Here is a 27,284-nt window from a genome sequence, read left to right as displayed (position 1 = left end):
AGAATATTTTGGCAACTGTGCATGAAGAAGGATTTCTCTTTCAACACGGAACCTTGGAGAATGTATTATAAACCTTGCTGAACTAGTCCGAACTTGGGTCCTCGGGGCTGTGTAGGCTAGAATGGAAATTACATCTTAAAACACAGTGATTATCAAACATTTCCCTCCCATTCATTCCCTGAAATGAGGTCCGGGCATCACTTTCTCTCTGGAAGGAGCTAGCAACAGAAAGGCTATATAAAATGGGCAGGATGATGTGACTGATGTGCCTCCCAGAAGCCCCCACTAGGTTTGGCCCATCACCATTCCACACTGACGTAACCTGCCCTGGTGACGCCAGCTGGAGTCTTAAGCCCTAGGCATGCACTGCAGACCTCCTTCTCCCCTTTGCCTGCTGATCCCTGCTTCAGAAGCCAAAGTGTGAACAGCACGTGTCTGGATTTCAGAAACCTGCCCACCAGTTGGAAATTCCCTATAGCATGTCAAATGAGGCATCTGCTGCTGGCACTTAGGGTGAGGGATAATCACATGGGCATCTTCTGGCTACAAGTAATGACATGAGAGTAAGAAACCAAGAAAGTAACTCCGTTTACAGTAAATAAATCCCAGATATGTGACAATCTGCCTTCTAAACAGGAAACTGAGGAAGATAAACAAATCAAATGGCACTCTAAACATTGTTAACATCAGGGACAAGAGCACAGAGCAGCACCCTAATGGACAAAGGTAATTTACCTGCTTTATTACAGCCACATCCTAAACAGACTCCTCATGATTCCTTTCCTTTATTTAGGCCACACAACTGACTCCTATCACCTTCAACCCTTCTCCTCTTCCCTACCTGATTACTTTTTCTTAGCAAGCACTTGGCCAGTGGAGTACCAATTTAGGAAATCTACAAATAGAAAATCAACAACATCAATGATCGCTGCCCAAAGCTGAAATGAGAGACTTTCCAAACTCAAAAACTGAGGTGGCATCTGCACCCTTTTCCCATTCCCAAGTCAAGAGCAGTATGTCATTTTAGGAAGCAAGACTTGGCTGTTTCTACCAGTACAAACCCTGAGGCTGTGGATTCACCCAAAGAATGCCCTTCTGCTAGCTTTTCACACAGGGCTCCAACCAGAGTAGAAAGAATCCTGATTACCTTCACATCAATCTCTCTAGTTTCCTTCTTCTCCAGGCCCCAACTCAGACTCAGAGATGAGCCAGTCTAATAGCAAATAGTTAAAGATTTAAAAATCCAAATCCCTTCTGTTTCCAGCGGCCCAAATTATTGAACCCAAAGAAATGTTTCTGGCCTTCAGTATGGATAGAGATGGGAGGGTCTCAAACCTCTAAAGCCTGCAAGACTTTCAGCAGCCTCTCAATATTTCATGTCCAAAGTGAAGCTTTGAATGCTATTAGTGAACACAGGAAGGCACGTGCTAGACAAATAGTTAAGACATCTGAAGGAGCGGGAGGGAAGGAGTGTAAACAACGGTGGGTATATTGGGGGCTGGGGATGGGAGTGGGGGTAGAAAGTATCTTCTAATTAATCTTGGAATTTTCCTAGAATAATAATTTCATAAGTATATAGACCGAGGTGGCAGCATTTCCAGTTATTATTTGTTTCTACAAGACTGTATCTATTTCCCTTTTGTGCAATACTTGACAGAAGCCTAATCTGAACTCTCTGCTTGCTCTGTCCTGCACAGAGAAGATGGGGCAGGGGGCAAAGAACCCTGCTATCATCTTCACTTCCCAGAAACTGTTGCCCAGGCCAGAAAATCCTGCTGAAAAGTAGCAGGAAAATCAGAGAGTTTCCTTATCGACATTGACCAGGGCAAACTGAGGAGACATTTGGAGAACCTCCACTCTGACTGAAGGGCAGCTGTGTACACCCTCATTGCCTTGGGGTACAGGGTTAGAAATCACTCCCTTCAGCTAACATGACAACAGGCTGAATTTTGTGAGGCAAACAGAATCTCTTTACCAGGAGAACATTGCACACCATAACAGCCACACTGCGATGACTAACTTTGATAGACTTAGCTCTTCTCAGCAATGCAAGGATCTAAGACGTCTCTAAAAGACTCATGATGGAAAATGCTGTCCACATCCAGAGAAGGAACCATGGAATCTGAATGCAGATGGAAGCAGACTATTTGCTCTCCTTTTCTTTTGTTGTTTTGTTTTTATTCTTCTTTCTCGTGATTCCTCCCATTGGTTCTAATTCTTCTTTATATCATGACTAATGTGAAAATATGCTTAATATGAATGTATAGGCAGAGCCTCTATCAGATTGTACGCCATCTTGGGGAGGGAGGGAAAGAAAATTTAAAACTCAAAAACTAATGAAAGTGAATGCTGAAAACTAAAAATAAATTGTTTAAAAAACAACCCAGAATCTCTTGGTGTTTCGCCTGTGCACAGCGACCACTCTTCTTTACCTCCCCACCCCAGCCCCTCAAGACGAATTCTTTCATCCCCACAGGTAAAGACCCCAGGAACTCTGAGCCCTGGGGGATCAGGAGACCCCCTGATAGACTTACTTTGCCACAGTCAAGCCGCCAGACTGCCATGGTGAGATGTAGTCATTGGACAGTCTGTTAATCATTATGGCTTACCCTTAGGACAAAGGACAAAGCTTAAAGAAGAAACCTCTTCAGGTCTGCCTTCAAAAGCCTAGTGGATGCTACGTTAATCTCTAAACCCATTTTTCACCTAAGCTTTCTGGATCAGACTGGCTCTTCAGCAAGACACTACAGCCACAGAGAGAGCTGGCAGAATGAGACTATTTGTTGGACTCTAGCTGGGGATCCTTGAGACCAGCGGGTTGCTATGGGAAGGGGGGCAGCAGGGGAAGGCAGGGCACTGGAGTTTTCATGAGTTCAACCCTAACCCCAGGCTAACCCTTGTGAAAGGTGGATTTCCTGTACAAGTGGTCTGATATGCTCAGGATTAGGAACCTCATACATTATGTTGCAGGAGGAGAAAGAAAACGCACTTGACTTGAACTCCAAAGCAACAGTGCTTCCTCTGCGGATCTCCAAGAGGGCACCAGGCCTTAGTCTGATGACTGCATTGACCTAGAGTTTGCTCTCTCATGTTAGTGGCATGAGGCATCAAGTTGAAGTTTCTTCTTGCTCACAAGTCAAGACTGCACCCTAAGCAACCATACCTCTAGCTCTATTCATCTCGTATGGGCAACCAGGGTCCTCCCCTGCCACTGAAGAAATGAATGTAGCATTCCTCTTCTACCCCCTACCAAGAGCGAGCTTCTGACACACCTGGGAAAAAAGCCCAACTGGGTAAGTGTCCCTAGGGGTCCAGGTGTGGCCCTAGCCCCAATCCCAAAATGCTTCAGCAGACAGCACCCCCCGCCTCTCGGATGCCATCTACTGTCACTCAGGATCTTCGGGCAAGGGCTAGAATTCAGGGCTGCTCTGGCTGTTAGCTGGTGGGGAAGGAGAGACATGGGGAAGGGGCCAGAACCCAAGGAAGGGAAGTTATTCCGGTGGTGGCCTATGAATAACATCCAGTGATTTATAGGAAGTATAATCCAATAATACAGTAAAATAAAACAGTGTGCGCCTGAGATGGTTTTGATTCCAGGAATTATAAAACAAATTATTTTTTTTAAGGCGAAAGAAAAAAATACCCCAGCAAGGCCAGATTGGAGTAAATTGGGCACAGATGGAAATGCAGGGGGGTTTCAGAGATGCCCTCCCACAAATGCTACTTCAATTACTTCTCTTCAAGAAACCAGTTTTATTTCCTTAAATTACAGAATTTTTAAAAAATTAAAATTCTTTGAGCGCTTGTGGTTCAGATCAGCAGCTCTGACTCCACAATGAGATGGCCACTGAAGGGTTAATTGGGACTATGTGGGGAAGGACCGTTTTCTTCCCTCTGGGCTGCCTCAAGCTCTGAGGTCTCCAATCATGACGTCACTTTGGAAACCACCCTCCCCATGAAGCCACCACTGGCAACTGCAGAGCCCAGAACACCAGTAGCAGTAAGAAGCATCTCCCTTTGCCAGAATGTGCTATCCTTTGCCTTCCTTCTCTTTGGGGGTTCCCCCATCCCAGTCCTAAACTCCTATCTCTGAAGCACCTCCCTGCCAGTTCCAAGTAGAAGATCAGGATTCTACTTCCAGAAGGCCCCAACCTAACCTGGGATTTTCAGATGAATCCACAAGAAAATGGGAAGGAAATCACCAAAAACCTGGAAATGATTGGTTCATTGTAGGAAAGAAATTGTGAAAATCCACCTTGCTAAATGCAGACCAATAATCTCAATTTATTCCCACCAGATAGGAAGTCCACATTAACACTGCCCAGAACGAGTCACATCCCTGAGGAGGACTGGTTCTGGGCAAAACGAGGAAGGAGGTAGAAGGGAGGGCTGCCTTCCCGGCCGGTGCTTTCTTCACCCTCTGTCCCCACTTTCAGCAGCATCTCCCCTCATGCTGCCCTGGCTCTAATCGGGAGGAAAGCGTCTGAGAGATTTACACACACAAAGATGTCAGTGATTTAATATGTTTTCCACCCCCCAAATAATATGAATTTCAAAAGAATAGATGGTAGTAAAAAGAAAAATTCTTAAGACAACAAAACGCATTCCTAAAGTTAGAATTTCAGACATTAGTTAATATGCTATCTCTACACGGGAACCTCTCATTCCCCATCCCCCCAAACAAAATGATTTCAGCAGTTGTCTACACTTTCCTATCAATGAGGCCATGCCTCTGAATGGACCTGAGCTGCTTCTGGGGCCACACAAGGCTCCTCATTTCTCTAGGGAACAGCCTCCTTTTTCAGAGCTAAGAATGGAATTTTCCCTACCCCAAAGAAACAAGAAGCTAATCCATATAAACATTCACGCAGAAGGACAACTCAAAAAGGAACAGAGAGAGAACGGATGGCACAGATGTTCTGCAGCTTGGAATGGAGGCCAAATAAACATGGATCGTGAACACCTGGGAGACAAGCCACTGCCATCCTGGGCGCTTCCTGGCTGGTGTGACAGCACTGTGACAGGCTGGGTAGTAAGGATGACTTGAGAAGGGCGATTCATCACTTCCTTACTCATAAAAATGTGATTCAGACTGCTGCTGATTAATGATGGAGATCAGCCCTCTTCTTTCCCCAAATCCCCTCCTCTCCACACCCACCACACAGATGCTACTCAGCCACAACACCCCCTCTTGCCACTGTCCGTGCAAGCACAACACAGGGGCTCAGAGAAGATGACTCATGGGCTGGGAAATGGAAAAGTGCATCTTCCCACCGACTGACCCTGCCGCGTCCTCCCCTCGGCCCTCTGCTGATGGCAGCCCACACAGCAGGGCCTGGACCTGCCTCAGCTGCACGCCGGGGAGCTGGCAGTGGCCCGTCCACCACTGCGGATGTGCAGATTCCATCCTTCGGCCTGTGCTACACTTCCCTCCATCATGTGGATGCCTGTCCGGGCTCCCCTTTGCTGCAGCTGGCAAAACCAGGCTGACAGGGCCAAATGTGGCCTTTTCTATTTGCTTCCTGGCAGGACCCTATGGCCATGGCTGACGCCTGACCCTAAACAGAGGAGCCACGTTCTCCTCCCACTCCCCCTTACTTTCCTTTGGTTTCCTTCTTATTTAACTGTGGTTGTAAGAAAGTAGTCCACTGATGCCCTGTCCTGAGTCTGAAGGATTCTCTCTCTCAAAGCACAAGTTGGCCCAGCTTCATAGGCAAGGACTTAAGTTTCCTTCATACCTACATTTGCAAAGGCCTGAAGTCATGTGGCCTTGGCACTGACCAGACGCAAGCAGAGGCAACGTCGCTAGGAAAGTGGCAGCAGCTCCCTGAACGCCGGCTATTGTGTAGCTGAAGAATGGCAAAAGAGCTACACAGAACATCAGAAATAGCGGCTCCTACTTTCCTCAATCCGATCACTTTGCCACTTTGAAACAAAACGAGCCAATTCACTGCGAAGGAATCAGTCTTCACCCCAGCCTTCCCCCCAGTGCCGGTCCCTTCCTCCTTAGACTGCAACATCTCCAAGGCAATACTTTGCAAACTTCATTTCCTCTTTCCTGGAAACCACTGTAACCCTCCAGCCCTCCATGTTTCCTCAGCACTGCTTAAAACAAACAGCCAACTCAGGAATAATTAGCCAGGTTCAAGAAGTCACCAAAGCCAATGGTTCCAGCCTTCTGCTGGGAATTCTAAGTGCTCTAGCAGGCAGAAATGAGATGGGGAAATCACCCCAAGGACTCCGCTATGATCGAAAACCCAGGCAGCCTGGCTGAGGACATTGCTGAGCCCCCTGAGGATGCCAGTTTCAGTGGAAAGTATGGCACGTGCACTGATCAAAGAGGAAAGGCCCCCACCACAGACAAATGGAGACAGAAAGCCCTGATATCCAACAGAAATAGAAATGACTCCTGCAGGGAGGCAGAAAGCACTGCAGAAAGGTGCACCAAGAGTCCCAGTGACACCCTGTCCAGAAGTGCCAGCCATGCTGGACACCCGAGTTTCTGTGGGGCAATTCTTCCTTCTTGGTATGTCAGACAATCACCTACCCAACCCTTGGCCCAAACACACAACAAGCTCCGGGGCAGCTGGGACGCGATTTCCTTTTCAGGCACACAAGGTAACAACCTCCCCACACTGCACATTTCCACCAAAATCAAGCACACCATCTGCACCTATGGGCGGGGGGGGGGGGGGGAATTCTGGAAGCATGCTCTGGTGATGACAGTGCTCAGAGCACAAGCAACCCTGTCTGCCAGGGCTAGGCTGACGGAAGGCCCCTGAAGCTCACAGAGTGCTCCAAACCAGCATCCTCCAATAACCTACAGGCCTGATGGTTTTTTTTACTTCCAGGTTTTGAATCACCAATGATCATCAATCGTGTCTCCCCACCCCCTGGCAGATTCCCATAGGGGATATCCCATAGGGAGCTGGACTTTTCCATACTGAACAAACAAGGTACATGAGGCCAGAAAACAGCTAGTCCCAATCACTGCCAAGTATATGGTCTCTGCAGTGAAGCATCTCAGCAATGACCTCTCCCAGGGGAGGGGTTCTGGGACTAAAGCCGACAAGAGTCCTTGCTGCTGCCTTCAGCAAAGCCAGATGTGCAACAGCATTTGGGGCTTGCAAAGGAGGCTCTGTGCCCATGGCTGCTTCCACTCATCCCACCCAAGGAAGCCCTGGAAAATCTTAAGCAAAGTGCTGTATAATAAAAGTGGGGAGTGTGTGTGTGTGTGTGTGTGTGTGTGTGAGCACGCGCAACATGGGAATCTGTGCATGTGTGTGACACGGATGGCGTGTGAGAGACATGAAGGGGTATCTACGTGTGTGTGCATGCATGTGACCAGGGGTGAGGACGGGCAGGGCTCGGCGACACCTGAGGTTAAGCACCATCTGTCTGGGTGTAGAAATAAGAGGCTCCTTACCTTTCAGCTGGGAGTTGTGCACAGCAAACATGTTGATGGTCATGAGCTGCAGCATGCGGGTGCTTCCAATGGGAGAGGGGCTGTGCTGCAGTAACACTTGGAACTCCTTCAGGACCTTTTCCGCCACCGCAGGGAACGTCTCCATCCTGCACACACAGAAAGCCGGTGAGGGAAGGTACCCCCAGGACATGATGGGAGCCACAGGCTCTCTCAGCAGTAAGAGACGACTCAGCTGGGGGAAGCTGCCTTCTTTGCTCTGCAAATCTATTCCTACTCTGTGGTTACGGGTAAGAGTTTCCCTGCTCTGTAAACCCATTCTTCACCAGAGCACTGTGTGGGAAACTATATAGGGAAAGCTTCTGAGGAGAATGTGAATGGCATTAACACATCACTTCATTGAGAGCGGTGCGGAAGGCAGCTGAATTTGCCACCCAACCCCATGCCCCAGAGATCATTCAGTGAGAGGGTTCTGGGTCTCCAGCATCTCAAGTTAAGGGGAAAAGCATAAACTGTCCAAGGATCCCCTATGGGAATAACTCCATTCCTGGTCAAAGTGTTAATAGACCAAAGTTTAATAATTAATTTAGTTTCCAGTCTATGGCAGTAACTGGATATAAGCTGGTGTCAAAGTAGCAGTTTATCCCTGGGGCACACAAACCATTTTAATAAGCGGGGAACAAACTTGGAGCAAATTCCTGGGTTGCACTTGCAACCTCATCCTCTCTAGGATGGACAGTTCTGCCTACAAAAAGATTCCTGAAATCTGCAGAAGCAACTTCAGGGAACCTGGTGCAGTTGGGCTGGTTTTCCTAAGAAGAACATGCCTGCTCCACCTAAGAGCCCCCAATGACATCAGCTTCTGAAAGGACCACGACAGCCAAAGACCCCTGGCTTATTTCTCTCTTCCCTGTGATGCTGCCCTCCCCACCAACACCCATTTCTGCTCCAGCCAGGGCTCCATGTTTTCAGCCCAGTGGAAATACAATGCCCTGGCCAAGTGCCACTCCCAACATAGGCAGGGCCAGTAATGGAAGGAGGCAGATATCCAGCCAGTGACCCAGGGCTCCTAAACAGAGGTCATTCAACCCACTGCCTGCCAAGTGCGGCCACTAGATTCCAAACAGTGGTGGATGCCTGAAGCTCCTGTGGCAAAGGGAACAAACCACAGATGAAGCCCTCAGCATACGAGGCATGTTCAGCCTCAGCGCCCGAGAGAGAAACCAGGCACAGGGGCCTCAGGGCCACGATGAATGGTCGGGGTCAGCAAATGTACCCTTTATCTCCCTCCCCCTCCCCCAACTAAACAAACAAGCTGCTTGTGGTACATGGGGGATGCTGACTGGATTAGTGAAGAGCTTCTGGGAAGCCACAAGGAAGGGTATCTTTCTCAAAAAATACACAACAGTTTCAGGGCCTGAAGTAAGGCAACCGGTTTCACCAGCAGCTCAGGCCTTGTGCTGTGCGTCGTCAGGCCTCCCAGAACCATAACACAACATGAACATTTTAAAAATCCTTGGCTCCCTGGCCATCCAACCGACTTTGTTTCTCTCTCTTAAAAAGAATGCAGAGGACGCCACTGCTGACCCTCTGGTGCCTGATGGTCATGCCACAGCTATGGGTAAGTTACAGTTTACATTCCATCTCCTCAGCTGGACTGTATTCATTTACATTGGCATGAAACATGCCGTACAGGTATTTTTTTTTTCCCACATGCCATTTCATGTGCCCAATTTAGAAAAAAAAAAGTTTGCTCTAAGAGTTAAACTCTATGTAGGTTTGGAATGGCCAAGAGTGATATGTTTGGACCTGGCTTGGATCCATTTTCCCCCAAGGGCTATAACAAAGGTTTCATTTTAAATTCTGACACTGTGCAGCACTCTCCCTGGTCAGAAGTGGGGAGGGGATCAGCACTTCTCATTACAAGAACAGCAGAGTTAACTCTTCTTGAAAAGCAGCCACATTGGGTGAGTTTCAGAGCCATGTGTCTCCGTGTTGAAAGCCAGCAGAGAGCCAGCAGAGAACGACATGACAGAAGTGTCACGTGGGATGGTTTGACTTCGAAGCTGTGTCTGAGGAAGGCTCTTCTTTGGAGTGGGAATTGTAATCGATCCATCAACGTTCCCCAAGTCAGGCTGAAGTTCCAAACAAGCACCAGGCCAAAGGGCCACATTTTCTTTTAATGTTCAAAAAAATCCTCCCCCTTCACTAACCCATGTCACTTGTCAACTGAACACCATTAGAACAAAAGAAAAGTAAATATGCACATTTGAGATCTGAGGGGAAAAGGAGATTTATCTTTGCTCAGTCAATCTGCTTGTGTGGGGTCACTGCAAACTGGGGTATCGATAAATCAATGGGTTAGGCGGTGGAGACCTGGACTTGTTACTGACTTAGTGCCCAAGCTTGGATAAATCCCAGCCAGTAATTGCCCCATTATAACCCAATAATCCCTGACCCACCCCATCTCATGAGACATGTCAGTTCTGACACTACAACAAGATAATGTGCATGAGGAGGGGGGGAAGCCTTTGGAAACCAAAGCATAACATCTTCGGGCATCAATTTCTGGGTCCAAACAGACCTGAGGCGGTCACCCTAAGGTAAAGAAGTAAAGTCTAACATGGCCACCTCATCACAGCAGCCACAGGAGAGAGACAACGCTAGTTACCACAATTCAACCAGTCCTTGGGTCATCCATCAGCTACGGCATTGCCCAGAGCTAAGCTCACTTCTACTCCGAGTTAGGTCAGATGCCTTTCTTGTTTTCTCCTCCCAAGTCTCAGGGAGGGCAGTGGTGTCCTCGGGCACCTCAAAGGAGATGGCCACTTTCAGGACAAGCATCTCACTGATGTAAATGACTTTCTTGAGAAATGACCAAGACTGCACCCCAGTGTGACTCAGACAGTGACTAACGGGTGGGATCCTGCCCCTCACGAGGCTGGATAGACAATGCTCTCCTGATAAAAAGAATCAGGGTTCCCAACTTTTACTATCTTTGTAAATTTTTTTTTTGTTTTTAAATGAAGAGACCCACAAAAATTTCAAAGTGGAAGAAGAGGAAAAGAAAAGCTCCACTACTTTGCGGCTTCATTATAAGCTTTCATTCTGGAGCCGTCCACCAGATCCTAAGGCTGAGAAGATGACTTGCCTTGGACAGTCAGGAAATTTTTTATTGGAGTTAATTTGGAACATCATTACTACAAAGAAGAAATCTTCAGGTGAGGATCTCACATGCTAACTCAGCGAGCACTCAAAGAGCTGCTTCCGGGCTTTCCTGGAAAGGCAGGCGAAAAAGCACTGGGGCTTGGGCTGCTCCTCATTCCAACCTCCTGACTCCCAATGTGTCTTCAACACCTCCCACATTTCACATCTTCTCAGTAATCAGGCAAGAGCCCCGGATATTTTGCGCTCTTTTCTCTCCCCTACCACCCCCTTCTCTTTCTTTCCCTCTCTCCTTTCTCCTCGGTCTCCTCCCCTCCCTCTCTCCTTCCCCTTTTTCCCTTTCTCTTCCTCTCTCCTCCCCCATTTCTCTCTTCTCTCTCTTCCCCTCCTCTTCCATTCACTTACATACTGCCATACTTGTTTTCAAACTAAAAATCTTTTGCTTTTTCTGCTTTTCAGTCGCCGGTATTTACACAGTACTTTGTAATTTGCAAAGCATTTTACATTTGAATCTAACAGCAAACAAGGCAGGTAAGAAGTGCAAGTATCATGTCCATTTTAGAGAAGAAGAAATAGAAACTCAGAGAAGTGCAATGACTTGCCCAGGGTCAAATGGTCAGTGGCTCTGCCAGGCCAGTTGACATGCTTTTTCCAGTAGTGTGTTGCATGCACTCTAAGACAAATCCAGAGTAGAATTCACAATTCACCTCCAGCTCTGATGCCAACCCCCTCAGGGCTCTCCCTCCTCTCTGCCACTGGGACAGGGGTCTTCTGCTCTCCCTTTGTCCCAGCTGCACCAGCTCCATGCAGCGATGGAAGGAACTCGGAGAAGTCATGTGGACCACAAGGAAACCACCTCAGACAAGTGGAAAAAAATGTATTTTCTTTTGAAAATTTTCCAGAAGACAATTCCATAACATCATCCCTCTCTGCAATTCTTCCTTATATCAACCCAAAGATCTCTCAAGTGATAGTTTTATGCCCATTTTCCTTATTTTCATCTCAGTGTAAAGGAAGAACATTTGGCTACCCTTCTCATGTCCAAATACTATTAAGTAGCCCCACAGCCTTCTCTCTAGAACAACCTCAGTTTCCCCTTTCTTTTTCCTCCTAGATCTCATTTTCTAAACTTTTAATCACTGTTGTAGGTTTCTCCCAATTTCCCCCAGTGGTGCCTAGAAGTAAATACTAAAGGTCTGAGCAACAGTAACTAGCATGAGAAGATGATGTCACCATTTCTACCTATGAGGTCAGACTCAGTATCCTCTTTAGCCCTATTTGTAATCATCACACTTAAAAGATGCATGGTTTCATTTGGTTGGGGTCACAATCAGGGTCCATCTTAGCGGACAATCTTCACAAAGGGCCAAGGTCATCCCTCTGGCGCCTACCCTTCTGGCAGTGAGCCTTCTCCAAACTTGGCCAGGCTGGTCTTCAGATGGCAGACACCCAGTCCAGTGCTGGACTCAACGTTCTTTTCATCTTGGAAGGAAGTGCCAGATTTGTGCTCTTGGGACACAGTCTTTGAGAAGCACCTAGGCTTGAGGCCCTCTATGACACACAGAGGCGCTGAGGTAGGATCTGTGTTTCAGAGGGTTAAAAAAAAATGCCTGAGGAGACAGGGCAGGAGGAAGGGAGTGTGACTGGCAGATCGGATGCACAGACGGATAAGGGGAGAAAAAGAAAGAAATGAGGGAGGTGGTAGTGGCAGCAGCGGGATGCCATTTGCTACCTCTGCCTGGGATATGCTGCTGAGACATCCCAGCATCAGGCCTGTTTCATTAGCAATCGCTCAACATCACTCAATGCTCAGCTTGGGGACCACTAGGAGAGCCTAGCTTCTCCCTGGTTTCGCTTGCATAATACTTTACTCCTCGTACTGATAAGGTTTATTTCTCCTCCATGGATAAACTTACTCTGCCTTCACTGTATTGATAAACATTTACTATTAATGCTGCCCACAAGCATTTCAAATTCTACTCTCTCCTTTTTAACCTGGATCATAGATCACAGATATTTATTTTTGATTCTGAACCCAAATACCAAGAAAAGGGCATTTTCATACAAAGAGCAGAACCCAAAAGAGGATCTACAGGAGTGTCTGCTTCACCAGTTCACATTGTTGCCCTTTTAAAAAGTACATAATAAATCTTAACGTTACCTTCACAACTGTTGACTTTGTCTGGGCTTCCTACTGAACTCTAATAGGTACTTTTCAAGGGGGAATGGTATGGCCTAGAGCAGGGGTTCTTAACCTGGGTTTGTGAACTGAAAAAAAAATATTTTGATAATTATATTTCAATAGAATTGGTTTCCTCTGCAATCCTATATACTTTATTTTATGCCTTTAAAAACATTCTGAAAAGGGGTCTACCATGACACAAACGAGGTTAACAAAAACCCTAGTCTAGAGGCAAGAGCCTAGCAAGAGGGCTCAAGACACAGGTTCTTGTCCCAGTTCTGTCACCCCATTTGCTAGGCGATGTGGGTAAGTCACTTCCCCTTCCTGGGTCTCAGTTTCCTCAGGAATAAAATGATGAGACTGAACTCGATCAGGAATTCTTAACCTTAACTAGGTGTCTCTGGACCTCAAGGGGCCCATGAATTGAATGGGAAAAAGTCCATCTTTCTTGTCCCTCATTTTGGTTTCCTTGATAATCCCATGTAGTTCACGGTATCCATTAAAAGCCCGATTCTGAGAAGAGGCCCAAAGACTACCTCAGACTTCTGCCAGGGGGTCCAGGACACAAAAGGGGGCAGAACCCCTGGCCTCGAGGATCTCTACACGTTTTTCCAGGTCTAGGAAATGAGGGCCACTGCCAGCCAAGCTCAGTGTGGTACATGCCATCTGTCCACAGAAGCACATTTTTTATTCTGCCACCCATGATCATTGAAGAAAATGTTTAGCTCGAGGCCCAAAACAAATATTTAAGAACAGCTTCAAGGGAAGCATCAGGAACTCGCTATCCAAGAATCCGAAGGAAATACGTTAGCACGAAGTATCCTTGTGCTTGGTGTTTCAGCAAAGGAACAACAAGGTCCTCCCATAAACCACCAAAGTAACCAGATTGTCTTCTAGGTTTATATGGAAATGGAACCAAGACATGGGCCAAGAATTTCCAAGCACTTCTACACCTCTCTTCCATTGGCATAGTGGCATCTCATCCAAGGGACCTCATGTCAGGACATTAACCCCATGGGACAGGACAGGTCCAGGCTAAAGGAGAAAAAGAGGTCAGGAAGTCTAATAAGCTTTTAGGCCAGGGCAAGACCTTTCAAATCCTTGAAACAATAGTTATATCATATGTTGTTATTACTGTATATGGAATAGCTAGGTGGCACAATGGATAGAGCACCAGGCCTGGAGTCGAAGACCTGAGTTCAAATCTGGTCTCAGATATTCACTAGCTGTCTGACCATGGGCAAGTCACTTTACCTCTGTTTGCCTCAGTTTCCTCATCTGTAAAATGGGGATCATAAGCGCACCTACCTTCCAGAGCTGTTGTGAGGATCAGATGAAATAATCATTATAAAGCACTAAGCCCAGTACCTGACACAGAGTAAGTGCTACCTAAATGTTAGCTATTGTTATGCCTCCTAAGAAAGCATTTGGAGAAATACTAAAATATTAAACCTGAGTTATGCCAGGAGGGCTGAAGGACACAGGAGCAGCAACTGAGGCATGTGGGCCCAGAAATTAATCACAAGCAAATATACACAAATCAAGGACCTGCGCTTTCACTGATGTGAGACTCCTTCCGCCAAAGCAAACCATATTCACTCTTATGAACTGATCAATGATTAATTATGAGTTGCTGTGGTTCAAAACTCCCCCACCTGATGGCCCAGCCTCTAGAGATGAGCCACTCTCACTAAATTTAGTGAGGCTGCTCTGTCACTGGGTCCATACTTGAGGCCCTTCCTGTTGGGTGGGGTCTGCCAAAACCTGCGTTCCATCAGCACAGTTTCTGAAAACCTGGAGTCCCCGTTACACCATGAGAAGCAATATATCTGTGTATTCACATGTGCACACATACACACACACTAAGTGCCTTCCTCAAAACCACTAGCAGGCTGGCTGGGGCACCACCATGCTCTCCATGTGGCAGGCAAGACCTCCCAGGACTGCTCTGCCTCCACATTCCCTGGAGCTTGGAACTCTGTCTACTACACCATGCACTCTCTCATCACCTGGGGAAGGTAGCCTTTCTTCATGACAATGCCGCTGCCATGCTGCCCTACCCTCCAGCCATGTCACCAAGCCCCATTCAGGCCCTAAGGAATGCTCAGGACTAGGATTTATCAGCAGACTTTAAAGCAGCAACAAAAAGAGCTGTCATTTTTACAGCGCTTGCTTTAAGGTTTACAACGTGGGCTTTACAATTTTCATCTCATTTGGTCCTCACAACCACCCTGGGAGATAGGCGCTATTACTGTCCCCATTTTATAGAGGAGGAAACTGAGGTAGAGATAAATTGACTTGCCCAGGGTCACACAGCTAAGAAGTGTTTGGATCTGAACGCAGGTCTTCCTGACTCCAGGTCTACTAATCTAACTACTGCTTCAACTAGCTGCCTTTATTAAAGGCTATGCCAGGCACTACGCTAAGTGCTAGGGGTACGAAGAAAAAGTGAACAGAGTCCCTACCCTCAGGAAGCTTACATTCTAACGGAAGAAAGAAGAGGTACCTAAATGGTATATACAAGACACGCAGAGAGTAGATACAAAGTAAGTTTAATCTTAGCTATTAGGTGAGGCTCTACAATGACTAATTTGTAAAACTAGGAAATTTAGTCTGCTAAAACCGTGTTCGAAAGACAAGAGCTGAAGGGAAGTCAAGGCAGCCAACATCTCCTTCGCACCTACCATGTTCAAGGCATAGTGAATGGTGGAGGTGACAGGAGAAGGTGCCTTGAGCCCAAGGTTGTTCATTTACATGCAAATCAATTTACTGTGGACTGGGAAACCACTAAGACAGAGCTGCTATATTTACTGGTGGTGCAGAAAACTGACCAAAGGGTGAGGGGGCATGGGTCAGAGGGACATGGAGGAAAGGAAATGTCAATGTTCTCTTTGAGAGCAAACCAGTGAACAGTTTTCTCCCCAAGGAGGACCCCTGGCAACAGCAGCCGGGGACTCAGCACGAAAGCCTGAGGGTTCTCACTAGAGCCCGAGCACGTGCACATAATGGACAGGAAGACAGAGGAGAGAGAAGAGGAACAGAGGGTGAAACAGGAGCAGGAGGTGGGAAGAGGTCAGGGAGTAAAGACAGCCAGCCTATGGAAGAGCACATCTGAGAAAGAAAGAGGAGGGAAAGTAGGAAAAAGAAAGAGAAGAGGAGAGGGTGGGAGGAGGAGGAGAGAGCACAGTAAGACTTCCCTCACTGCAGCGGCCCAGCAGGAGAGAGACTGAAAGGAAGGAGAAACAGAAGGTGGGGGCCGCTAAGAATTCACACCCTGTGCCCTCAGTTACAAACACAGTCTAGTTGCTAACAATATTAAATTCCAAAAAGACTTGTAATGTAGGAAAATAAAATAAACATCCTGCACACTTACCCAATCCGGGTAAACAGCTTCCCATGGGCATGGAGAAAACTGAGGATGAACCTTTTGTTCAGCTGCATGGGAAAAAGAGAGAGAAGAAAACAATTAAATTCTCCCCAGTTTCCTGTTACTGAACAGAGTCCCAAGTGACACAATAACCTGGCCAGGGTGTGAGGGGTGGGCACTAGGGATGGGAACCAAATGGACATGCCCAGACTCTCACACAGATCCAAGGCACATGCCCAACAGCTGCAGCTCTGAGGAGCCAAAGGTGACATCAGGCTTAGCGAGACGACAGCACCCTCTGCTGGCAGCTGTCCCCATGTGCAGGGACTAAAACACGGACTGAAGGCATGAAAAGAAAACAGAAAACTGCCCAAGAGAAAGATCCTGAGCCCTACAAAGAGGAAGAAGAAGCTTTCAGGGGGAGGGGGGGGGGGGGGGGAGATGGAGGACTATTTCACACTCCAAGTGGAGGATATTCAATTTCACCAATAATAAAGAAAGTTGTGCCATTTGGGGAGTCCTAGCCTCAAAGGGCATGCTCTTTCTGAGACATTTTCTATTTCTTCCAAAAAAGCAGGAGCATTCCGTTTCCAGCAATAATAATTTCCATTTCCATGGTGTCTTAAAGGTTTACAAAGCACTTTCCACACACCCTCTCATCTGAGTCTCCCAATTCTGAAGCCGTTTCCAAAGCTGTTATGGTCCCCATTTTACAGATGAGGAAACTAAGAGAGGGTGATTTTCTATGAGAATACCTTCGGTAGAGGGAAGAACTATAGGAGACAGGAGAATCTGAGGAGCATCGGTGACTCAATGAGAGGCTGGCCAGGGGACATGATCTGCTGAAAGCCTATACTAACCAGGGCTACTTCCAAACACATCTTCCATTAACTGAAAGAAAGATGCCTAATGTGGCAGACAAGTGAGATTCGAGGGGCATTATCAGAGCTCATGGACATCTGCGCACAATCCACAGTATACTCCCCTATCATAATGTGGGTTGATCTGTGCTCCCGAGAGATCCTGGCATCTGGAATGGGCACGGGACCTGCTATCTAGACCCAGCCTCATCAGCAAGAGAGGAGAGAATACAGGTCAGTTCAAGCCTCCTGGCCCTCAAACATCTCTGCAAGCTACAATCTGTCACTCTAAGCAGCAATGAAGCTAGCTTCAGGGGGCAGGGGGAGGGAGGAAAAAATAGGGGGGCGTGGGTGTCACACAGGTGACTGATGCTGACAGCTGGGGCCTAGAACAAGCTGCCTATGAGGCAGACAGAACCTGTGGAAGAGGGATCCTTCAGAGGCACATGTCTATAGCCTTATTTCTGAGCATCTTTAGTACAGGCTAAACCTGCTACAATCATTGCCCCATCCACACAACTTGGGTTTCATTGTTCTTTTTCAGTTCTGAGATCACATTAAGATAGAAAATTTCACTCCCATGAAGCTTTTCTATTTTTCACAGCTAATATGAATTCCAGTAGGTTACTAGTGTGATCCTAAAGACCGCGGCACTAGAGGCAGAGCAGGAGGAGGTATAAAAGCCTGGGTCCAAATCCTGTCTTAGACACCAGTTGTAAGATCGTGGACAAACAACCTGTCTAAGCCACAGTTTGTTCATCTGCAAAATGGGTATAATACCTGCAGTAATCACCTAAAATGAGACTGTCTGTAATGTGTTTTGCAAATGTTAAAGCATTATTTCTTATAATCTCCATCAATTCATTGAAACACAATGAACCTGTTTCCCTATCCAGTAAAGACTTGAGTTTTACTCTGCTTTCCTTATCATATGTGGTCTACAGAGAAGAACACAGGGACAGGGAACCTGGGTTCAAGTTCCAATTCTGTCATCAACTAGTCATGTGACTTTGGAGCAGCACGTCACCAAACTACTTTCTCAGTTTTACCATTCATAAATTGGGCAGACCCATTGTGTGAGGGCATGGGGGTCGGGTTAGATCTCCCCAAGCAGGTGCCAGCAGAGAGCCAATGGTGGGAATGGGATGCTCAAGGGGGAAGAAGGAATTCACAAAGAGAGAGTCTTCGGCATTTTTCTGGGGTCTGAATTTCCAATTTCATTGGCTCAGCAAGCTCCTAGTGAGGAAACTCCCTCTACCAAGATCAATGAGCAACGATTCTGCCACTCAGTCTTCAGAGTGCTCCGTAGGGAAATGAAGGGTTCAGTGTCAGAAGGCGACTTGCCTCAGAGGCCAGCTCTCTCCCCACCACATGCCGCCTTCCCTTCGTCATGTTATGGGCACAATCCCCATGCCCAACCCAAGCAATCCTGAAGAAAGGCAGAGTGGGAAAGGGGAAAGAGCAGATTTTGGAATCAGAGGACCAGGGTCTGACCCTAGCTCTGTTTCTCATTACTTGGGTGACTGACCCAAAGCACATCATTTTCCTTCCTGGGCCTTAGAAAAAGAGAGCGCTGGCTGAGATTACTACTGAGGTCCCTCCTAACCCCAGAGCTTGGATCTGCAGATTCTCACAATAACTCTCAAGTGTCTCTGGGAGCTCACTATTACAGAGGAAGCCTGCAGTAAATCCCCCAGTAACAAAGAGCCCCTCTTTCACCGATCTTTCAGCTGTCTGACCTTTGTCATGTGTGGAGCACGCACGAGCAGTCAAAGCCCAGGGCCTCCAACTTGGTGGGCATGAGGCTGCCCAGTATGCTCAGCCTCCAGAGTACTGGCCCGGGCATTCCCGACAGCCCTGAAGTTGCGTTAAAACTCTGGGGGTCACAAACGGCCTGAGGAGGTTCTGAGGCAAGAGTCAGCACAGGTCATTTACTTCAAAGACAGATTATTTATTGAATCTCCTCATCTATGTGAAGTTATGGGAGGCAAGATATAGAAACTAAACCTGGAAGACAGGTTCCTCAGCCTATAGTCCCAGGCAAGTCATCTTTTCAGAAGGCCTAGGGGCGGTGAAAGTGCTGGGCCCCGTTGTGCATCTCACTTTCAGTTGGGAGAGGAAGAGGCTATGGAGGAGGTGGAATCTAAAGCAGGCTAGGAAAGAAAAAAAGGAACCCCAGCATAAACACAAGTAGCATTTAATAGTCACTCTGCAAATACCAATTTTTATATGGCTCCTCCCATCATTCAAGAAAAAATTCACAGACTAGTCGGTCACTTGGATGAGGGTCCCATGAACTGGTGGTACTGCAGAATCACAATCAGCTCAGACCCCTTTGCTTTGGTCAATGGGGCCCAATGAGACTAATGACCCGTCAACTTCCATTTTTCCGAAAGAATTGCTTAGGGTGAAATGACAGCTGAATGACTTGTAATGAAGCCCGGGCTCCAATGGAGACGGCCTGAGTGATGTGCGTTTCAATGTACAACATGCCTCCTCCCATTAAAGGTCCCCCTACTCCCCCAAGCTGCAAGTCTTATATGAAATCTCGATTTACTTCCTCTGACTTTATTAGCTCTACCACTTAGATTTCTGACTAGAGAGAAACTGGTCTAAATGTCACATCAGCAGTCACCACTGCAGATTTCAGGTGTCAGAGACATCTCAGGGAGATACTTGTGTCTCCTAGACTGAAGGCTTCCTGGTGTAAACCCATCTTGTGTGAGGAGAGACAACAAATTCATGAGGTATTCCATGCTTTGGGGAAAAGAAGGTAATATAGTGGAAAGAACTGGATTGAATGTCAGGAGACCTGGGTTTCTCAGCCTTGGATCTGCTGCTGAATGATCTGACAGTCACCTGATCCGGAAGCAGAAGATATCTCGGAGACTACCTCCACAACACGTGCCAGGCAACCAGGCCCACTGCATTAGGCTTCGGTTTTCAAAGCTACGAGGCATCTTTAAGCTCAGGCACAGAGGTGTTAACTGTAGAGCGCAGTGCTCTATAGGTCTCTCATTCAAGGTCTCAGTGTCCCTCCTGGTCCCAGGGTGAGCATCCCACTCCACCTCGCAACCAGGACCTGTCTTGATTCTCAAGCCAAGGTCCTCAAAGGGCTGCAGTAGCTTGCTCCCCAGGCCTCAGGACGGGTCCTCTGCAGAGCCACCACCCGCACAGCCTGCCCCCCTGGCCCATACAAGAACTGAGGGCAGCCTCTGGCTCAAAGTCGAACAAGCTCAGCACTTGAAGGTAAACAGAAAGCCAGAGTTCAACCTGAGGGCAGCCCTGCCTGCTCTGACTGGCCTACTCTCTGAATGACTCTCACTTCTGACTCACCTCACCACTCAACCCCTGGGAACTCAGCTGCCCATCTGCCCCATACCGACGTTACCAGAACTGCTGGGACAGCCTGGGCCTTCAGGACCCCAGGAGGAGAAGGGTGAAGAGAAGCGCCTGCACCCAGCCCGGCTGCTTGCTCAGACGGGCGTTCACAAGGCCGCCGTGTGCGCATGCATACAGCATCAAAGCCACCTGAACTGCCTTCCTTTCTAGCCCACTAACTACATCCTTCTGTGTCTGTTTCCTATTTGGGGGCCTGGTCACAGCAGAGCAGTCAGGAAGAGCCCTTCACAAACAGTTCTCCGAACTCATCCCCTCACTCTTGGTCCAAGGGAAGGATGGGAGGAAGGGAGGAAACAAGCATTTACTAAGTGCCTCCTGCCATGGGCCAGGAGCTGTGCTAAGCACTTAACGCCATTATTTTATTTGATTATCATGATGCCCATTTTATAACTGAGGAAACTGAGACAGAGGTTAGGCGATTGCCTAGGGTCACACAGCCAAATGTGAAGCAGGGCTCGATCCACTCTGGTGACCCCTTGCTGCCTCTACGATGGAAGACAGGAGAATTACCAGGAGATGCCAAAAAGGCTAGGAGTTTCCAACAAAAGTCGTCAGTCGTGTGCCAGAGAACTGGCTGCTGAAGTCCCAAGCACCCTCTGTGAGGGCCCAAACACAAGCCGTGCCATGGAGGACACAGGGCATCCGGCTGTAGCTGTCACGTGTCCATGCAAACAGCCTTACCTTCCAATCTACCTGAAGCACCAGACTGCTCCCAAATGTAGGTCCACCTGGGGTGGGGGGGGTGCTGGCTGGGACCAGATCCCTCACAGAATTATTTATTATGACCATCAAATAAGATGTAAAGTATTTGGCAAACCTTGAAGTGCTAGACAAATGTTAGCTATTATTATCCCAGGTTGTCTCTAAGAGCGTTTGGGACACTTGACTCAAGATTCCTGCCCTAAGTCTAAGACAAAGGCTTAAATCCGTTGTTTGGATGCTGCTGAGGAGAAGTCTCAGGACACTTTGCTTTTCCAGTGGAATGAGAAGGGGAAGCCCTGGAGGCCTCCAAGTGACAGCTCAGCAGTCAGTCACTGAGCAGTGACCAGCTAAACCCAAGTCAGAAGGGCCACGCTGACTCAAGCAGGTGGTCACGGCCTAGGGACACCCTCAGCTGGCCTCGCTCGAGCCAATGGAACCTTAGCAATGCAGAACTGATGCCATGCTTGGTCCAGTGTCGGGCAGGAAGGAGAAGAGACCAAAAAGGAGCAGAGCTAGGTTCCTGCCAGGGGTTACGCTGCCCACCAGCATCTCTCAAGAGATGCTGAGCAAACAGTGGAGTAAAGGAAAGGCTTCAGGAGGGGAGGAACAACGGGTGCACGCCCATGCTCTGACTCTAAGGGGAGAAAAAGAAATACCATGTCCAGCCCCACCTGTCACCACATGGCATTAACATAGCCTCACAGAAAAGGGAATGGCATCTAACAACTCTGTGGACGAGGCCTGCTGAAGACCCCTCCCACTCCACTATGCCTGGAGCCATGGAGCACCTCACCATGTGTAGGGAGAGGTCCGGCACCCCTGATGGACAAGCCTCTGCTTAAACAAGGCACCAAATAAGGGAAAGATTCTGGCTCATCAACTTGCAGGAAAACTGTTTCACGTTAAAAATGGTGACTTCAGGGTTGGAAGGGAACCTCTGTGTCTGTTCTTCATCAGGGGAGGCAGAGGCTGCCTGCAGGGCAGCAGACAGCAGAGGCCAAATGGGCCTCGACGACCAAACCAGCATTCACACAGCTGGTGTGGGTGCCCTGGACCAGCAGAGGGGTCCAGCAGAAGCCGCAGGATGTCTCCAACCTGAGGACAGGCATCGGCATTTTTGCTTATATGTTTTGTAAACAGCTGTTGGCTCAGACCTAACAGCCCTGAATGAAGTTCGGCAGAAGCCACAGCCACTCAGGGGTGGGACTTGGGCACTGCGGTGGCTGGAGACACGGGCTGATTCCTCCGGCTCTCCGCCAGGCGTTTCTCTCCCGTGGTAGCTGGAGCCCAGGATTACAAGACGTAGCAAGCACATTCAAATGAACTTACTTCTTAGCCTAGGCTGCTATTTGTGTCTTTCCCTACCTCATCCTGGCTCAAGTCCTCATCCCCCCTATCGCCTGGGCCCTCCTTATATCCTACTTGTCATTCTATCTCAGCGAGGGAAGTGAGCAGTCTTTCCCCATTTTCTTTTTGCTTTTCTGTTGAGCTTTTGTTTTTATATCACCTTCATTTCCAAATATACCCTTCTCACTTATGATAAGGAACAAAATGTAAAGAAAAAATGCAGTTCAATAAAACTAACCAACACTTCCACTGGACCTGAAAGGGTATTCAAGGTGGCACACCCACAGTCCCCCTCCTCTGCAAAAGAGTGAAGGAGGTACATTTTTTCCATCTCTTTTTCAGAGTGAAGCTTGATCATTATAATTACACGTAAGTAAACAAACATCTTAGAAGGACAAGGATAAAGAAAGACCAGGAAACCCTATTTTCTCATTTCCCTTCAGTGACTCAGGATGGGATGGGATGAGCATTAACCCACATGGAAAAACTGCAAGTGAAAGATAAAAAAGGAAGAGGAAGAAACAGAAACCTACTCAAGAGAAACTGTCTCTTCACAGGCTTTTTCCTAAAAAACAGTTCTTTCACATTTAACGCATGAAATTAATGGCATCTAAAGCCCTTGGCAGTCCCTTCATTTGAAGGAGCAAGAGCCACTGAAACGGTCTCTCTGGCCCATCCTCATTCTGTAGATGAACACCTGGAAAGGGGGAGCAACACCTGTCTACAGGAACAACTTGGAAATCAAGACATACGATACAGGAGTCCTGAGCCTCTCTATTCCTGCTTAAAACTGCAAATGACAGCATTTCAGGGACCATAGCAGTTATCACATACAACTATTAATGTTTAACCTACCTTTCTGAAATTTTTTCACTTAAAAATATTTTAACAGCCATAAAAATTTCAAAGGCTGTCCCGTATAGTTCATGGTGGAAAACCTGCCAAAGAAACTCCTCAGTGGAGACATCATCTTACCATAGCTTGCTTCATAAATAAGTTTCTAGTTGCTCAGAGAATTGTGGCACCAGTTAGCTTCTAACAGCAGAAATTCCATTCGCCAGGCCAAGGTAACAGCATTCTTGCCAAGGAAATGAATGCCCCAGAAAAATACAAAGGAGAGGAGGGTGTCATCCCTCAATCCTTCAGCTCTCTCTCTCTCAAAACATACATTTTAAAAATTCTTCATTACCACAGCGAAAACCCCACTGTGTGTGAAAGGCAAGGGCCCAGTTAGCTGCCAAAGAGCACTGCATGGGGCATAACTCACTTGGGAGAAAACTGGGCTCAGCCCAAAGGGCTTCTTCACACACTGAGGGAAGAAATGGCCTTGGAGTGACTCAAAATTTGTAAAAGGAAAAAGCTCATTATGGGAAAGTTTAAGGGATACATTTTGGGTTCCTGATCCCCCCCGTGCACATAGCCAGGTCAGGAGAGGGCCAAATATGCCCTTTACAGGGCAACTTCAACTTCAATGACCTCAACATTAGCTAAGAGAATTCCAACTCCACCTCTGGAGTGACTTCTCAACACTGCCTATCTTTGAATGGATAAAAAGGCTTTTCAATAGAGAAAACTGTAGGGGCAGCTAGGTGGTGCAGTGGATACAGCTTCAGCCTTGGAGTCATAAGGACCCGAGTTCAAATCTGACCTCAGACACTTGACACTTCCTAGCTGTGTGACCCTGGGCAAGTCACTTAACCCCGAATGCCTCACTTAAAAAAAGCAAAGAAAAAAAAAAAAGAGAGAGAGAAAACTGTGGTCTCTTCCAACTGTATTTACCCTTCAACCCAGTGATACCAATATTAGGTTTGTACCCCAAAGAAATCAAAACAAGGAAAAGGACCCATATGTACAAAAATATTTACAGCAGTTTTTTTTTTGTGATGCGAAAGAACTGAAAACTGAGGGGGTACTAATCAATTGGGGAATGGCTGAACAAGCTGTGGTAGAGAAATGTAATGGAACACTATTGTACTGCAAAAAAATGATGAGGGGGTCAGTTTCAGCAAAAAATCTGGGAAAACTTGAACTAATGCAGTGAGAAGCGAGAAGAGCCAGGAGAACAACGTATACCAAAAGACAAACAACTTCCAAAGACTTTAGACCTCTGACTGATGCAATGACCAACCAAGATTCCAGAGGCCTCATGATGAAACGTGCTCCCCATCTCCTAGCAGAGAGGTAATGGAAGCAGAGTACAAATTGAGACAGGGCTAGTGGGGGAATCTGTTTTATATGACTTAGGCTCTTTTTCTTTCTTTCTCAATGCGGAGGTGGGAGGGAGAAAAGATGGACTTTCATTGACTGAAAAAATTAAGATGTAATTAATAATAATAATAATAATAATAAAAATAGGAGATGATCCAAACAATATGACAACCAAATCTCTTTGGTTTTCCTGTGGATTTCTGTTTGAACACATTAATGATGTTATTGTGAAATGATATTCACTGCATCAAGCTTAGAGGGTATGCCTGTATGTGGAGAAAGGAGAGGAATTAAGCCCAGAAAATAACTGTCTCATACTCTTTGCATCTTCTCCCTTCTTCCACGTTCGAGCTGTAACATCACCAGATCCTGAGCAGTGAAGAGCAGAAACTCTCATGTTATGGAGGTTCCTCCGGTGAAGACCCTGAAGCCTTTAAAATCATGGTGGGCATTGCATGCAGAGTTCCACATCCAGAATGCCTCCTCCTTCCTCTTCCCTCGGTGCTCCTCACCATAAGGAGGGAGGGAGGAGCCTCCTCCCTTCTCCTAGCTCTTTTAAAGTCACAGTCTTAAGCTGTGACTCTTTCCATTGGTGTTGCTGTAGACATCGTGGAAGTGTCTCCTGGGGTTCTGCTCACATTCTGCATCAGTTTGCTATGTCTCCCCAAGTTTCTCTGCATTTACCAGTCTTACATCACTTCTTACAGTATAATAATATTCCATTATGTTCATGTACCAGAATTTGTTTAGCCATTTCCCAATCACTGGGCATTTTTCTTATTTCCTGGACTTTGTTGATATGCTGGGTTAGTTTTGCTGAATTTTTTTCCTTCGTTGTTATAAAGGACAGCTCTCTGGGAGAGGAGGAAGGAATACAGTGGGAAATATAGGTGAAATAGAAAAGGGTCCTACTAAACTATTTCTACGCAGATATGATCTCAATACTTAAACCAAGGAGAGTCAAAACAGAGGAAAAGTCCTATAGACCAGTATCTCTCATGAATATCGATGCAAAATGTTAACTAGAATATTAGCAAGGAGAATACATCAGCCTATGACAAAGATTATATACTGCTCCTCTCCCTGTACTAGCTGCTGATTCAACATAAGTTCCAACAAGATCTCACTCTTATTATTTACTTATGATCTCACTATGTGGTCTGTAACAGAACATGGATACAGTTAAGGAGAAATTTTCAAAGTCCCCACTTGTGCATAATCCACTTGGCTCAAACTCAGCAGCCAACCGCTTCCTACTTTAACTTGGAAAGTTTCAATGTTGGGGTCATTTTGCTTGTTCTTCCTGGCATCAAAGTGAGGAAAAACTGTACCTGGCCACCAAGTGTCTGGGAGCACGTGGAACCTGTTTCTTTTGTGTTTATTCTTTCCTGATCTTAGGTAAATGAGTATTTCTAAGAGGGAAGTGCCCTGATGAATGGAAGATCTGCCAGAGGCATCAAAGGTCCCACTGGCAACGCCATCTGCAGCAGTTGTCAATGACAGAGGATTACAGCAGAAAGATATAGAAAGACAGTTGGTCAATCACCTGAGGCAGCCTCAAGGAGTGTGGCCTGTGAAGAGGGAAGGGCCAGCTCCAGACTCTAGAAAAGTCAGAAGAAAGTTACGCCTAAGGGGAACTTCATGAGGCTTCCATGAAGGGAGAAAAAGTTTCCCAAAGCCAGGGGGCACTTCTCTGCCCCCATTCAATACATGCATGCTTAACCAGCTGTCTTCATGCTCCAAGTCTGAGCCTGCTGTCTCTGGGGCATCTGCTGGCTACAATCACTGGGGCGTGACTGTTTGTGTAACTATCTTTACTATACCACCTGAGTGACTGCTCTCTGATAGAAGCTAAAACAACACAAAGATTCCATGTCGTAGGCGTGCTGGATCTGGAACCCAAGAACTCGAGTTTCAGCCTGATTACCTATGTGCCTCTAGCCAAGTCATTTCCCCCTCTGGGGCCTTTGCTCCTCTGTGAAACAGGGGCTTGGCCTCAATGGCCTCTAGGACCTCTTCCCCTCTCCTCATTCCAAGATATCACACCTTATGGAGGTGAAACTGAATAAGAAGGAGGTATGGGTAAAAGCCATTTGGGATGAGTGAGTTTTTCAGTGACACATAATTCTAATTACGGAAAGAGAATTCTTTCAAAGGATCCAAGACATTCAGAATTCTGTTTTAAAGCCCAAGAATCATGGCACAAACTGGGCCTTTTCATTCTTTCCAGTGGCTTCTAGGCTGCTCCTAAAGATGGATTTTCAGCCAAGCATTCCTGGAGAGGGAGAAATGCTGACCTTTCACCCTCGCCTCCTCAGCGCACCTCATTCCCCATTCCCTACTCTTGCCACCTGAAGGCTCTTTAAAACTGCTATTGTTGTATTTTCTAGAATGTCTGAACTAAACCAAAGTCTGGAAATTCTGACTGGTATCTGGGCCCTCACTTTCCGGGTGGTAACCAAAGGTCACATGGGGTGGAAAGCAGTCTGTGGGTAACACAGCATATACACACACGCACGCGAACAGGATATGTTGGTAATCGGGTTTCCTGAGACTTGGTGAGTTGTGACTGTTCTCAGAAGCACCCTGGGGAAGACCAAAGTTAAGATGACAAGCCTCGTCTGGGAA

The 27,284-nt window shown here is 47.0% G+C and overlaps 1 protein-coding gene across 5 annotated transcripts in view; it reads right to left on the bottom strand.

Moving 5' to 3' along the window:
* SMG6 (SMG6, nonsense mediated mRNA decay factor) overlaps positions 1-27,284 on the bottom strand; it is a 172,823-nt gene that overhangs the window by 118,067 nt on the left and 27,472 nt on the right. For 3 of the 5 annotated variants that reach the window (XM_027862547.1, XM_027862546.1, XM_027862545.1), the window contains exons 9-10: positions 16,144-16,205; positions 7,427-7,572 (exon numbers count right to left, since the gene is read on the bottom strand). In XM_027862547.1, the coding sequence (XP_027718348.1) occupies positions 7,427-7,572; positions 16,144-16,205 (208 nt within the window). Of the gene's footprint in view, positions 1-7,426; positions 7,573-11,295; positions 13,771-16,143; positions 16,206-27,284 lie in introns of those variants that run through there. The other 2 variants (XM_027862549.1, XM_027862550.1) reach the window with 2 other exon arrangements.

Source organism: Vombatus ursinus, unplaced genomic scaffold, assembly GCF_900497805.2.
Source record: "Vombatus ursinus unplaced genomic scaffold, bare-nosed wombat genome assembly UNPS02014768.1, whole genome shotgun sequence".
Classification (NCBI taxonomy): Eukaryota; Metazoa; Chordata; class Mammalia; order Diprotodontia; family Vombatidae; genus Vombatus; species Vombatus ursinus.
This window is presented reverse-complemented; position numbering and strand designations above follow the sequence as displayed.